At 35.6% G+C, this 12,965-nt stretch overlaps 1 protein-coding gene across 1 annotated transcript in view; it reads right to left on the bottom strand.

The window, feature by feature from the left end:
* The window catches only part of LOC109227226 (dnaJ protein ERDJ3B-like), a 7,374-nt gene continuing 339 nt past the window's right edge, over positions 5,931-12,965 (bottom strand). The window contains exons 2-10 of the mRNA XM_019392296.1: positions 12,731-12,879; positions 12,449-12,578; positions 11,007-11,121; positions 8,919-9,035; positions 8,741-8,827; positions 7,068-7,127; positions 6,893-6,970; positions 6,540-6,611; positions 5,931-6,439 (exon numbers count right to left, since the gene is read on the bottom strand). Coding sequence (XP_019247841.1) covers positions 6,281-6,439; positions 6,540-6,611; positions 6,893-6,970; positions 7,068-7,127; positions 8,741-8,827; positions 8,919-9,035; positions 11,007-11,121; positions 12,449-12,578; positions 12,731-12,879 — 967 coding nt within the window. The 3' untranslated portion in view covers positions 5,931-6,280. The remainder of the gene's footprint in view (positions 6,440-6,539; positions 6,612-6,892; positions 6,971-7,067; positions 7,128-8,740; positions 8,828-8,918; positions 9,036-11,006; positions 11,122-12,448; positions 12,579-12,730; positions 12,880-12,965) is intronic.

Here is a 12,965-nt window from a genome sequence, read left to right on the forward strand (position 1 = left end):
TTATGGATTAGTTCCTCCCAGGATAGAACGGAATAACTATTCTGTGATAGCTGCACTACAAATCACAGAACTTCAGCTAACTCAATAAACGGAGCAAATCACACTTGACACTTATATTTATTTGAAAAACAATGCAACAATGTAGAAAATAGGGGAGCAATTTTTAAATTTTTCATGTCTGAAAAATGAGGCTAAACTTGTGAGGGGAAAGTTATTCTTACAGGAAAAATAATAAGAAATTTGGTTGTATCATATATTACTCGGTTTGAAGATTAAAAGCTTTATCGTTTACTACATCTAGCTGGGTCAGATATTAAACAGTTTGCAGATTAAAAATTTCATAGTTTATTAATTCTGGCTATGCCGTGATACAAACAATAGTTCATATGGTTGGCTATACAAAGTAATAGGGGTGGTGAATGTGAATCTCCTTATGAAGAAATACATTTGGAATATAGTATTATTCATCAAATGACAGCCCCTTAGTCGCCGAAATCTAATAGAATTGCAGAAAGAAAAAATAGAATGTTAAAGGAGATGATGAATGTCTTGTTGATAAATTTTGGTTTATCCCAAAACTTGTGGGGAGAAAGTTATTCTTACAGCTAACTGAATACTCAGTCGAGTTCCCCATAGCAAGACGCAATCCATTCCATATGAAAAACGGAATGAAAGAAAGCGCAACTTAAATATTTTAAAGTGCGGGGGTGCTTAGCTAAAGTGCAAATTCCTAAACCCAAAAGGGTAAAGTTAGGAATGGAAATTATTGATTGCGTTTCATAGGATATGCAACAAATAGTAAGGCATATCATTTTTTGGTTCATAAATCAGAAAATCCTGACATTCATATTAATACGGTACACTTGATGAGGTGAATCAAAGACGTAGTAAACGTCAAAGGACAACTACTTTCATTGGATCAGATTTTTTGATATTCTTGTTGGAAAATGAGCTTCAAACTTTGAAAGAGGTTATGTCTTCCTCGGTAAGAAGCAGTCAATAGTCAGATAGAATCCATATTACATAACCATACTTGAGAGTTAGTTGATCTTACTCTAGGTAACGAACCATTGAGTTCCAAATGGATTTTCAAGAGGAAAATAAAAGATGATGGCATTATTGACATGTATAAGGCAAGAGTTATTTTCAAAGGATATAGACAATAAAAAGCCTTGACTATTTTAACACATACTCATCGGTTATGAGTATTACGACATATGGATGTTAGTAGCATTGCCTACATTGTATGCTCTTGAAATGGATGTGAAGACAACCTTCTTAAATTAAGATTTAGATGAAGAAATTTAAATGGAACAACCTGAAGGATTCGTGGTTCCCGAAGAGAAAAAAAAGGTGTGCCGACTTGTTATGTCACTTTACAGACCAAAAGAAGCACCCAAATAATGAAATGCGGGATTTGATCAAATAATATTGTCAAATGGTTTTAAAAATTAGTGAGTTTAAGCAAATGTGTTTACGTTAAGAATACTTCAAATCATATAGTCATTATTTGATTATATGTAGATGATTGTTGATGAAATATGTAAAATGTGGTGGCTTTTAGCTTATGCATGACAAAAGCCAATGTTAGACGTAATGTCTAAATGATATAATTTTTGAACCCTACCAATCCTTAGTGGATATTGATATGATAGTCGGTGAATTCATTACTTGTTCATTCTTAGTGATAAAACTACAAATTCGAAAGTTATTTACATGCCTTTCTAAAAATGATTTGCTCTTTCTTGAACATTTATAATGTTTTGCTCTTTTATGAAAGGGTGTCACCTTGAAGGTTATGACTTTTCACGAATGGTGCTTTTGTATGTTCTGTATAAACATGACCGCTCATGAATGAATGTATTAGTACGTTGGTCTATAATGAGGTGAACCAACCGATGAACATGACCAAAATCCATTACAAGTTGGATTTATTTCATGAATGAAGGTGTTATAATTTGCGTATCATATAGACGTATGAATAAATATCATACAAATACTTGAAAATGTCGGAGTGATTGCGAAATGTGTTATATTAAAAGGTTGTGTCCACAACTGATGCCAATCATTCCAGCTGTTGTTATAATATGCTATTGCTACATTAAATGTAGTCAATAATCTGATACGCAATAGAAAGTCGAGACGTATTAATCTACGACATAAGGAAGTTCGCATTGAACTGTCATATCTATGACTATGCATTGCACTATAATAAGTATCATGCGGTTATTGGGGGGTATAATGATGCAAATTGGATCACTGAATCAACCTAAACTAAATCCACAAGTGGATATATTTTTACACTCAGTGGAGGAGCAGTGTCATGGAAGTCGTCTAAACAAACGTGTATTGTCGCTCTACAATGGAGGATGAGTTTATAACCTTAGACAAGGCCGATGAGAAGTTGAATGGCTCCGGAATTTCTTGAAGAAATTCCATCTTAACCCAAAATATTGGCACCTATATGCATACATTGCAATGGTCAAGCGATAATAGAAAGGGCTAGGAGCATTATGTATAACGAAAAATCTTGTCATATACGACGAAGACATAAAACCGTTAGGCAACTACTCTCTAGGGGAATTATCATAGTTGACTATGTGAAGTCAAGCGATAAAGTGTCGGATCCATTTAAAAAAAGTCCTAACTAGAGAGGTAGTTGAAAGATCATCTAAGGGAATGAGACTATGGCCGAGGAGAAGTCATTGTGGTGGTAACTCTACCTAGAAGACTGGAGATCCCAAGATCTAGGTTCAAGGAGCCTGAACAAAGTCATTAATGACGGTTCAACATTGTCAAATAAAATTTCTTTTAAGTCCTTTCTCGTGACGAAACAATGTTTAGTACCAAGGACAAAGCATTAAGGCTTTTTAATGGTTTCTAAGTTTGATACAGGGTATGTCAAATAGTGTATCTACGGGATAACACGTTTAGGAATCACCTATGTAAGTGTGAAGTGTTAGCCGCTTCAAGTAGAGTTCTGTAAGACCAATTCTCTATGCACTTATGAAACCAGGCGGTGTTCATGGCTGAAATGAATACAACAACAAGAACCAAAGACGATTAAGAGTTGATTGTGTGACTTATGGTTGTCTAGGTATGCACCAAAGCTCGACGATCAAGTAGAGTTCTGTAAGGCCAATTCTCTATGCACTTATGAAATCAGACGGTGTTCATGGCTGAAACAAACACAACAAGAAGAACCAAAGACGATTAAGGAAGCTCGACGGTTCAAAGATATCAAATCTACCGATTGACCGAGTATTCCGACATATGTTCACTACGGAAAGTTCAAAGGAAAACCTACTTATCCATATGTGATTAATCCTTACATGCAAATCACACAAGTTTTTTGCATATTTTTTAAACATATTCCTATCCCCCATTCATGTGGGGATTGTTAGGTTTCGTGAATGGGTGTGAATGGGAAATGAAAGAGACACTTTTTGAATTGCACCTCTTCATCTCACCCTTTCATTGTCTATGAAATTAGAGGCTATGAAAGGGTGAAATGAAGAGGTGCAATTCAATAGGCGTCTCTTCCATTTCCCATTCACACCCATTCACGAAACCTAACACTCTTGTCCACAGCCGGAGTCACTTTCACCTTCCCGAATATCTTTATTCCCAATCTTATCTCTCTTAGTATGCTTATACTTCCATCTCAGCATTCTCATCTCTACTAATTGCAACTTCTAAACATGAGAGCTCTTGACTGACCAACACGCTACTCCATACATTATCCAGATATAGTGGCAGAGAATTTTAAATCAAAATTATTAAGTGCTGGATTTCATTGCACATGTTATAGGGTTTCAAATGAAATGAGATTAAAAAAGTTTCTAGAGTCATTTCGGCTAAAAAAGGAGTCGGAGCTTAAAAGTGAAAATAGAAACACTAAAATTTTACAAAGTCTAAATATGCTTTTGCTTTGCTTTCCTTGATAGGATAAACTTCATAAGGAAAGATTTTAAGAAATTTAATAGGTACTATAAGAAGACATCAAACTACTAGCATTCACAGCCTACCAACCCAAAAGCAGGTTTAGCTTCTAGGTCAGCTTCGAAGTTCCAACCCTCCGCTATACTGTCTACTTGTAATAGTTTTCCTGCCTCAAAAATAAATACGCTTTCAACGTCAATTAATTGTTACACTTTTCATTTTGACTTGGTGTTTAAATCGTGTCTAAAGTAGAATTTATTTCTCATGTTTTCCGGGAAAATTTTATTTTGTGTTATCAGTTGTATGAGGCATCTTTTTTGTCTCACAGTTTTGTGGACCCAGATTTTTGTGGACCCAGAAGTGTAAGATTTGGGGTCCATAAATTTGTGAGACAAAAAGGAGTCTCACACCACTATTGTAAGTTGTGCGAGACACACAATAAAACTTCTCTGTTTTCCGGCTCTTTCTTTTTATTCCTATAAAAAATGTAGCTTGGACCCACTTTTGTGATGAAACATTATTCAAGATTTTCAATAATACAATTTTATCGATGATTTTAGTATTATTACATAGTAGTAATAGAACTTCAGCTCCTATTTTAAGAGTAAATGGAACACCTAGATGTGACAAACTAATAATTACTCAGTTCGCTATTGTGGCTGAGCTATAAGATAAAAACAAGTCGCCTAGTTTTAGAATTGTTTTTCTCAAAGATCGAATTTGCAGTGTTGCTTTCGTTCATCGTGTTACATGGCCGAGAGGCCCAAAATCCTAAATTACGGGTAACATGTGTATTGGGAGGCTTGATATGACAGGTTTAGCTACTATGGAACCTCGAAACAAATACAAGGATCCAAGCGGTCGAAGCATTCATCAAACCTACCACACTTGACCGCACTCAATATTTACGTCAAATCAATCAGTTTTATCTTAATAATTAAATATTAGAGTATATATATATATAATACATGTCTTATATTTATAAATTTTGCGCAAACACCAAGCACAAGTAAGTTTTTAGGGAAACTTACATAAATATCCCAAATAAATCTCAACTTACCAACCTCTAGCCATTAGTCATAGACTTACCAAAACTAGCCAACAAAAATTGAAAACCAAATAATAGGGTTCTTTCTCTCAAAGAATCACATGCAAAAATCACCTTCCATATTTTTAAGCGTGATTAGCAACATTAGATACAAGACGAAAAGGAAATTTCATGGACGGGGTAGCAAATAAGGTGATGAAATACAAAAATCTATACAATATTCCAAAAATCTAAACAAAAAAGAAACTTTTTCAATGGGTATAGTTGAAATTCATTGAAAATATATAGATAAGTCAATACACAAAATTTGAGGAAGATTGGAGGTGATTTGGACTGGTTTTGTATCAAAATTCGTAACTAAATCGAGTTTAAAAAAGTCTTCTGCGACACATGTATCAAACATGTATCACGCATGTATCACACACACAGGTATACCTGAATATACATATGATACACAATTGATACAAATATGATACATATGTGATACACAAATGATACACATATCATTTTTTTCATGTTCAGCTTTTACTTCGAATTTTCAATTCAAACCACCTCTAAACTTCACCAAATCATCCCAAACTGAGATTCAAGCTCCTTAAGTTGTGCCCAATCTATTCTAATAACACCCACTCAAAATAAAGCAAAAATTTGATAATTTTTTGCTATAAATAGCTAATTGGTTAATTTGGCTAATATTAATAATATTTTATCAATTGACCAATTTTTATAATGAGCTACTTATAAATGGACATAGCTGGTAATTTCCTTTACGTTAGCCTGCACAAGTGAAGCAATCCAAGTCCACAAAGGGACTCCTCAGATGGGCTTGGTGGGTTTTGTTACCCAAGACTCAAATCTATATTTTGGAGGCCTGAAAATTAACATTTTGAGTAAACCCAGCATATTAGCAATATCAACCTGAGTCAGCATTATGTGGGAGTGAAGAGAAGAATAACACGACGTTACATTTGTCATTTGCATAAACCATCCGGGATTAAAATCCTCTGTCCTTACAAAATAGAGGACTCCAAAATGATGCAGCACCTATACATATTTCCATCTACTCTACAATCATTGTTCGATACACATATAATGGCCTCTACTCTATACCTCAAATGAGCACCTCCACCCTAAAAAAGATGAAGGAAAAATGAATTCGATAGAAGGGCCTGAAAGTTAAGATCACAAAAGCTTGGAAGGTTATAGCAAGTCAGACGCACGGTGCAGCTTCAAACAGATGCACGGATTTTCATCACTGGAGACCAAAGAAATAGTCTATTATGGGGTATCTTAACCAAGAATTTCCTTGATCTGTTTCTTCTGGTCCTCCGTCAATGATGTGGGGAAAAGAACCTCAAATTTAACATATAAATCACCCTTCTTGTTACTAAAATGCAGTGGCATCCCTTCGTCTTTAAACTTTCTCACTTCCTTTGGTTTAGTGATTCCCTAGGGTATGTATATCAATAATCATTTCAGTACACAGTCATATAGCCAAACAGATAAGTATGGTTGGTTAGTCTGTCAGACATGTATGGACAAAATATACCTTTGAACTAATATCCACCAGATGATCATCGAGATGTTTAATGGTCTTCTCAAAACCAACCAGAGCTTGCACCTGAATCGAAGTAAAAGAATCACTTAACAACACCATTATACCAACAAAGAGCTTGCACTGCCATCTCTACTAGCACTGTATCAGGTGTCAGTTTAGTTGAATTTATATTCATGTTTCCTGGATTTCAATCTCTCAAACAGCATAGCATCAATCTGTTACTTTAAATCTTCTTTAACAACCTTCAGCTTTTGGTAAATTAAAATGTTTAATTCTACGCCAAGTGAATAAAAGGGCAAATTGCAAAGCACTATGGTAAGTAAAACTAAGTATGTCTAGGTTACCAGAGTTATAGTAACAGTGGTGCGAAGGTCGTTTCCTTCTCTTTTAAACTGGTCATGAGGAGCCGCACGGATGCGGAACTGTTCCAAAGTAAGAAAAGGAACCAATATAAGTCAGAGTCAAGGCGTACATCATAATGAAATAAGTCAATTGTTCAGCATGGAATAAATGTCTGACCTTCAGGTCTCCAGGTTCACCATCTATCTTAGGCTCACCATCCTCATAAAAGACCACTTCCTGTAAAAAGAATGTTCTATTATTTAAGGGCTCCAACATATTCAAACAATAACAACAACAACGACCCAGTGAAATCCCACTAGTGGGGTCTGGGGAGGATAGTGTATACGCAGACCTTACCCCTACCCCGAAGGAGTAGAGAGGCTGTTTCCGAAAGACCCTCGGCTCAAGAAGAGTTTCCTACCATTTCGGCATCAAATCTAGCAAGACACGACATGAAGAGAAACCATTTCTAGACAAAAAGAAAATGAATGCCCCTCAACATTATGATCTAATTTTCAAGCAAATATTTAGCCCACTTAAATAGGAGAAATGAGTTAGAAGATTACTCATGATATGACTAGCTCACAATTTTAAACAAGAAAAGTTCGACAGGTCCAAAGAAATTCTGAAATGTTTCCTTGTAGGGGTGTTCATAAAAACCCGAAAAATCGAACCAAACCGAAAACCAAACCAAACCGACCAAAAAAACGATACTTTTTGGTTTGGTTTGGTTTTGGTTTTGAATTTTAAAAACCGATCAAATTTGGTTTGGTTTTGGTTTTAATCAGAAAAAACCCGAAAAAAGCCGAACCAAACCGACTATAGGAGTAGCTATTTCAAATTTATTATTACACCTATATATCTGTATATTTTTATACAAAATTTCAAAAATTTAATGGTAAATGTTAATAGTTTGCACTTTTGGTATAGTTCTTTACCTTTACATTCTAGTTTGATTGGTAGTTTTCTTTTGTTAAGTGTAAGAATCCATTTCGTGTTAAAAATAATATATATTTAATTGAGTCCTTAAATTATTCTTCACTATTTGATTCAGTTATCATCAATATATCTTGGTCAATAATAGATTTCTCAAAGGGCAATTGATTTGATAGTGTTACGTTGAAAATGTGATCGCCGGAATATATGTTTGGTAGTGTATGTCTTATATTTAAGAAAAAAGCGACAAATAACCGAAAAAACCGACAAAACATAAACCGAATGGAGAAAAAACCAACTTAATTGGTTTGGTTTGGTTCTAATATTTGAAAAACCGACTTACTTGGTTTGGTTTCTTTTAAAGGAAAAACCGATCCAAACCGAACCATGAACACCCCTATTTCCTTGTATTCCAGAAAATTAAGAAAGGAACTAACAACGAATTAAGCTTCTTTACGGTGAAAGATAATATGTCATAGACAAGATATAAATTGTAAATGCTAAACTGTAAATCACATTCATATCAAAGTGCACCACATGACTAGCCTAGTGGAGCTTTCAAATGAACCACCATCAGACTGTTCTTGGATGAACTTAGGTGCACCTCAAATCAGCATCTAGTAAAGGCTATTATTTACTATAGAGTAAAAAAGTAAATGGCTTTAACAGTTTAGGTAGACTGATCTAAGGTGCCAGAAGGACATTTAAAGCGAATTATTCTGCTAGCCAAATGAAGCTCCTGAGAGTACTAGCAAGTGAAAAGGGTACAAGGAAGAAAGTATATCAAAATGCATAAACACAGGCTTATGTTCAGTATCTACATCAGAAAGGGATCATTGCAAACAAATAAAGAATGTAAGTAGCTTAACAAACAGTATCAAGCATGCAAGTCAAAAATGTAGAAGAAAGCTCACCTGACCATCTCGCGTTCCTTTCTCAATGTCCACAGTAATGTGATAGCCCTCCCTTTCAAACTTCACGTTGGGGCACTGGTCACAGACCTGAACAGCATAGTTGCAGAGTTTAAGATAATCTAGATGCTGCACCAAAAAGCTTGAAATTGACATCTAGAACTGTGGACCGAAGAAATACCTGCTCAGTCATCTGCTGAAACATTCCTGGACCGATTTGTCGATGATATACCTCATTTCGGCAGTTGCACCGCCTCTTACCTGGTGCCGGCTTTAAAATGTTTTTCTCCCTCCAAACCTGTGTTTTCACCAAACACAGAGGAAAAATTTCTTGATAAGTACAACACGGTAGAAGAATTATGACAGTTGATATCACCAGAAAAGAAATTCTAGGCTTAGACAGTGGCGTAGCCAGGAATTTAAACAAGCTGATTCAAGAAATGCAAGAATGTGACACTCTAGGATATAATATTATGACCTAAAACTAATTTTGAACCCTCTTTGCCACTACAGTAGAATCTTCCCTTATGTTAAGGGGATTCAATCTTTTATGTATAAGCAAAATAAATAGTTACTCCTCTATTTACACAGTATAATTTTTTGACAATAGGGATTCAATTGAACCCCCCCCACCCCCCACCCCCGCGTCTACCTAGCTCCACCCCTAGCTTAGAGCAATGATTAAAAAAGCGAGCGCTTCCTTGCTTTAAGCGAGAAGCGAAGCGGAGCGCACAGTTCTTCGCTTCTGCCATTAAAAACGACTCTGGTAGAAAAAGCGACCGCTTCTATGTAAAAAGCGAGAAGAAGCGAGAGAAGCGGACTCTTCTCTGTTTAAAAATTATCCAAAGCCCTATTTTTGTTAAAAACTTGGTTCTAATCAGTCTGGACTTGTTCGACTTCTTCGAGACTTCAATAGCAGCGAGAAACTAGGGTTCTTCAAACAACAGCAACAATTTCTTCCTCTCTTCTTCATTAACTTCAAACAACAGCAGTGATTTCTCTTCTTCAAACTAGGGTTGTTCTTCTTCTTCTTCAAGAGTACAACAACAACTTTCAACAGGTATGTTCTGGACTTCTGATCTTCATTCTTCTTCTTCTTCTTCTTCTTCTTCTTCTTCTTCTTCTTCTTCTTCTTCTTTTTTTTCTTTCTAAACATCCAAAAAGCGCCGAAATGTTGGCGAATTTTTTTCAGAAAAATTCTGCCCAGTTTTTCCAGTTTCTGCCCTAAATTTCTGCGCAATTATTATATCTTTTATTCTTAGTTCTTATAGAAGAATATGATGCTCATTTTGTGCTTCAATTGATGCTACTCTTTAGTTTTTTAATTGAAGTATTGATCATTTGCTTACAATAATGTGTTGTGCAGTATTTATTTTAATTTTTTTAATTCCGCCTCACTTAAAAAAAGCGAGCGCTTCGCTTCTCGCTTCTCGTGAAATGGGGGTTGTCGCTTTTCCTCGCTTCACGCTCTTCACAACACTGGCTTAGAGACATTTTTTGGTCACTGAAAGCTCCATCGATGGCGTTAGCATTTAACACAGCAAATCTGCAGAAATACATAATGTAGCTACTAGAGCCTTCCTGCGAGACAAATATATCAGTGAATAACAACTATAATCCTATACTCCCTCCGTACTTTTACTTGGCATGTATACTAAAAATAGATTTTCATTTTTACTTGTCACTTTACATATCAAGAGAAGTTTCCTGTTATGCCCACAATATTTATTACTCATTTCAAATCAATTTCTAAATCCAACAAAATATGCATCAATTAATATGGGTATCATAGTAAATTATGCACTTCATTTATTATTTCTTAAGGGGCGTGAAAAGTCAAAACGTGCCAAGTTAAAGTGAACGGAGGGAGTACTATTTATGTGAAATCACAACTCCAAATGGCTGTGCCTGAAAGGACTGGTCCTCTCATAACTTCTTAGCCATAACTAGTACGTGAGAGTATCCCAATGTCAATGGGAGATAATTCTCAACTTACCTTCCCAAATCTCTAATTTATGTCACTCATGAGTTGTTCGACACACAACAAAGGATGAGACAGCTCAGATCCTCTTACAGTGCAATGCCAAGTGAAATGGAAAAAGAAGACACATGGAAAGCATATGATAGCTTCATATAACTTTCTGAAACCGCACATGTATATTTCCACAATCTAGATAGTGGTACCCTTCGCCATAGTAGAGAGGCGATGATGTCAACTTGACAAGGAGTATTTAGCAACAGATGTGCAGATTAGTTCACAGGAATTCACCTTCAAGGAGCCTCCATTGTATAAGTCTTCCAATGTTGCATCCAAATCAACGATTACATCATCGCCTTTCGCAACCTTCTCTTCCTCCTCCTCCATTGAGCCCCCACCAAAAAACCTTCAGAGATTATTCATTTTGTCAGCAAGAAAGATAGCACATGCGAAACCTTTAATCATCATAAGATAACGAACCAACAACTTCAGGAGAAACCAGAGAAACTAAGGAGAATTATTTCTTTAAAAGAAGAATCCAAAATCATGGCACTAGTAAGTGTGTGTAGGGTGTACTTCTCTAACAAGCAAGCAACAGAACCAACTACTAACTTTTCCGACCGGCTGAAAAGATAAGGCAGAGAGGGCGTCATCACCTAGTAGAAATAGATGAGCATAAGAGTTATCTCTTAAAACGTACATGGGAAACCAATGTTTGCAATTAACTTAGCAAAGATTAACAGAAACATGTCTGACATACATGAATAGAGCATAGCTTAGTACCACAAACAATGCAACTAAGAAATATTTAACATAGAAAGAGTATCTTGGTAGGAATTTTTACTTAGCACCAGCACAATGTACTTTCAGTCTATGGAGCTTCTTACCATCATAATTGGTGAAAGTGCTGGTTACTGAGTCTATCAAAATATTTCATGTTGAAATCATTTTAGAGTTAGAATGTACCTTAGAGAGTAGCTTGTAAGCATTCAAGAGAAAAAAGCCATGATAATGAGCCATATAATTTTCACTATAAGTAAGAACCAGAATACCAACAATAGTGATTCGAAAGATTAGACATGGGACCTATTCTTCTAACATATAAGAAATCCAAGTGCATCTAAACATCAGTTAGACTACCATACAAATATTAAAGACAAACAAACAAACCACTCTTACCATATTGCAGGAAAAATGGTCAGTCACTAGATATCAAAAATCCACAAACAATGGACAAATTCTTTAGATAGCTAAATGTAAGGAAGATAAATTCATATAGCAGCCTTGCAGCACAATGTAATTAAATAAGGTGACCAGATGATGAGAACCAACTATGATTGTGTATATGAGTAAACTGAAACTACAACCGCTAATATAGCTTAAGCTTATGCTTGTAAAAAGAATTATATAAACGGGCCATGTGCCTACTTGATAGACCTTTACCACAACTAGCTCAAGATCAGTGTTTTAAAGCCATTTTTTAAGTTAGAAGGTGCGACTTGATACCTAATTTTATGTTCTATCCTGTGGCATTACACAATTATGACAGAAAGATCACAGCCATCCAATCAATCAATCAGATATAGCTGAAGGGGTCTCTCTTTTCGGGTCCATTACATTCCAGCAAGAATATGCAACCGTTGAACGGATATGATTCTTAAATGAGCAAAATGAATATCAACTGCGCAAAATAAAATTTGAGGATGAAGTGGAACTTTAGGAATTCAACATACTGGCTAAATATGTCTTGAATGTTCATTCCTGCACCTCTGCCTCCTCCGCTAGCAGCGTGTTGCTTAAGACCCTCTCCCCCATACCTGTCGTATATATTCCTCTTTTCACTGTCTGATAGCACTTCGTAAGCTGAAAAATATCCCAATATGAGTAATTAAGCAAAACTACAACAACAACAAACCCAGTGAAATACCACAAGTGGGGTCTGGGGTAATTGAACAAAACTAATATCCAAAAACCACCTAACGAGTCCAATAATTAACAAAAGAAAAGCAACGTACCGTTATTGATTTCAGCAAATTTCTTATTAGCCTCCTCATTTCCCTGGTTTTTATCAGGATGATACTTTAACGCAAGCTTCCGATAAGCGCGTTTAATCTGTTCATCTGAAGCACCTTTTGGAACTTGCAATATATCATAATAACTTTTCCTGAAAAGAATTAAACACACTCCATTAGGAATAGTAGGAAAATTACATTTTTACACAAAAACATAAACACAGATAGAGGTACTAGT

Source organism: Nicotiana attenuata, chromosome 6 (genome assembly GCF_001879085.1).
Source record: "Nicotiana attenuata strain UT chromosome 6, NIATTr2, whole genome shotgun sequence".
NCBI classification, from domain to species: Eukaryota; Viridiplantae; Streptophyta; class Magnoliopsida; order Solanales; family Solanaceae; genus Nicotiana; species Nicotiana attenuata.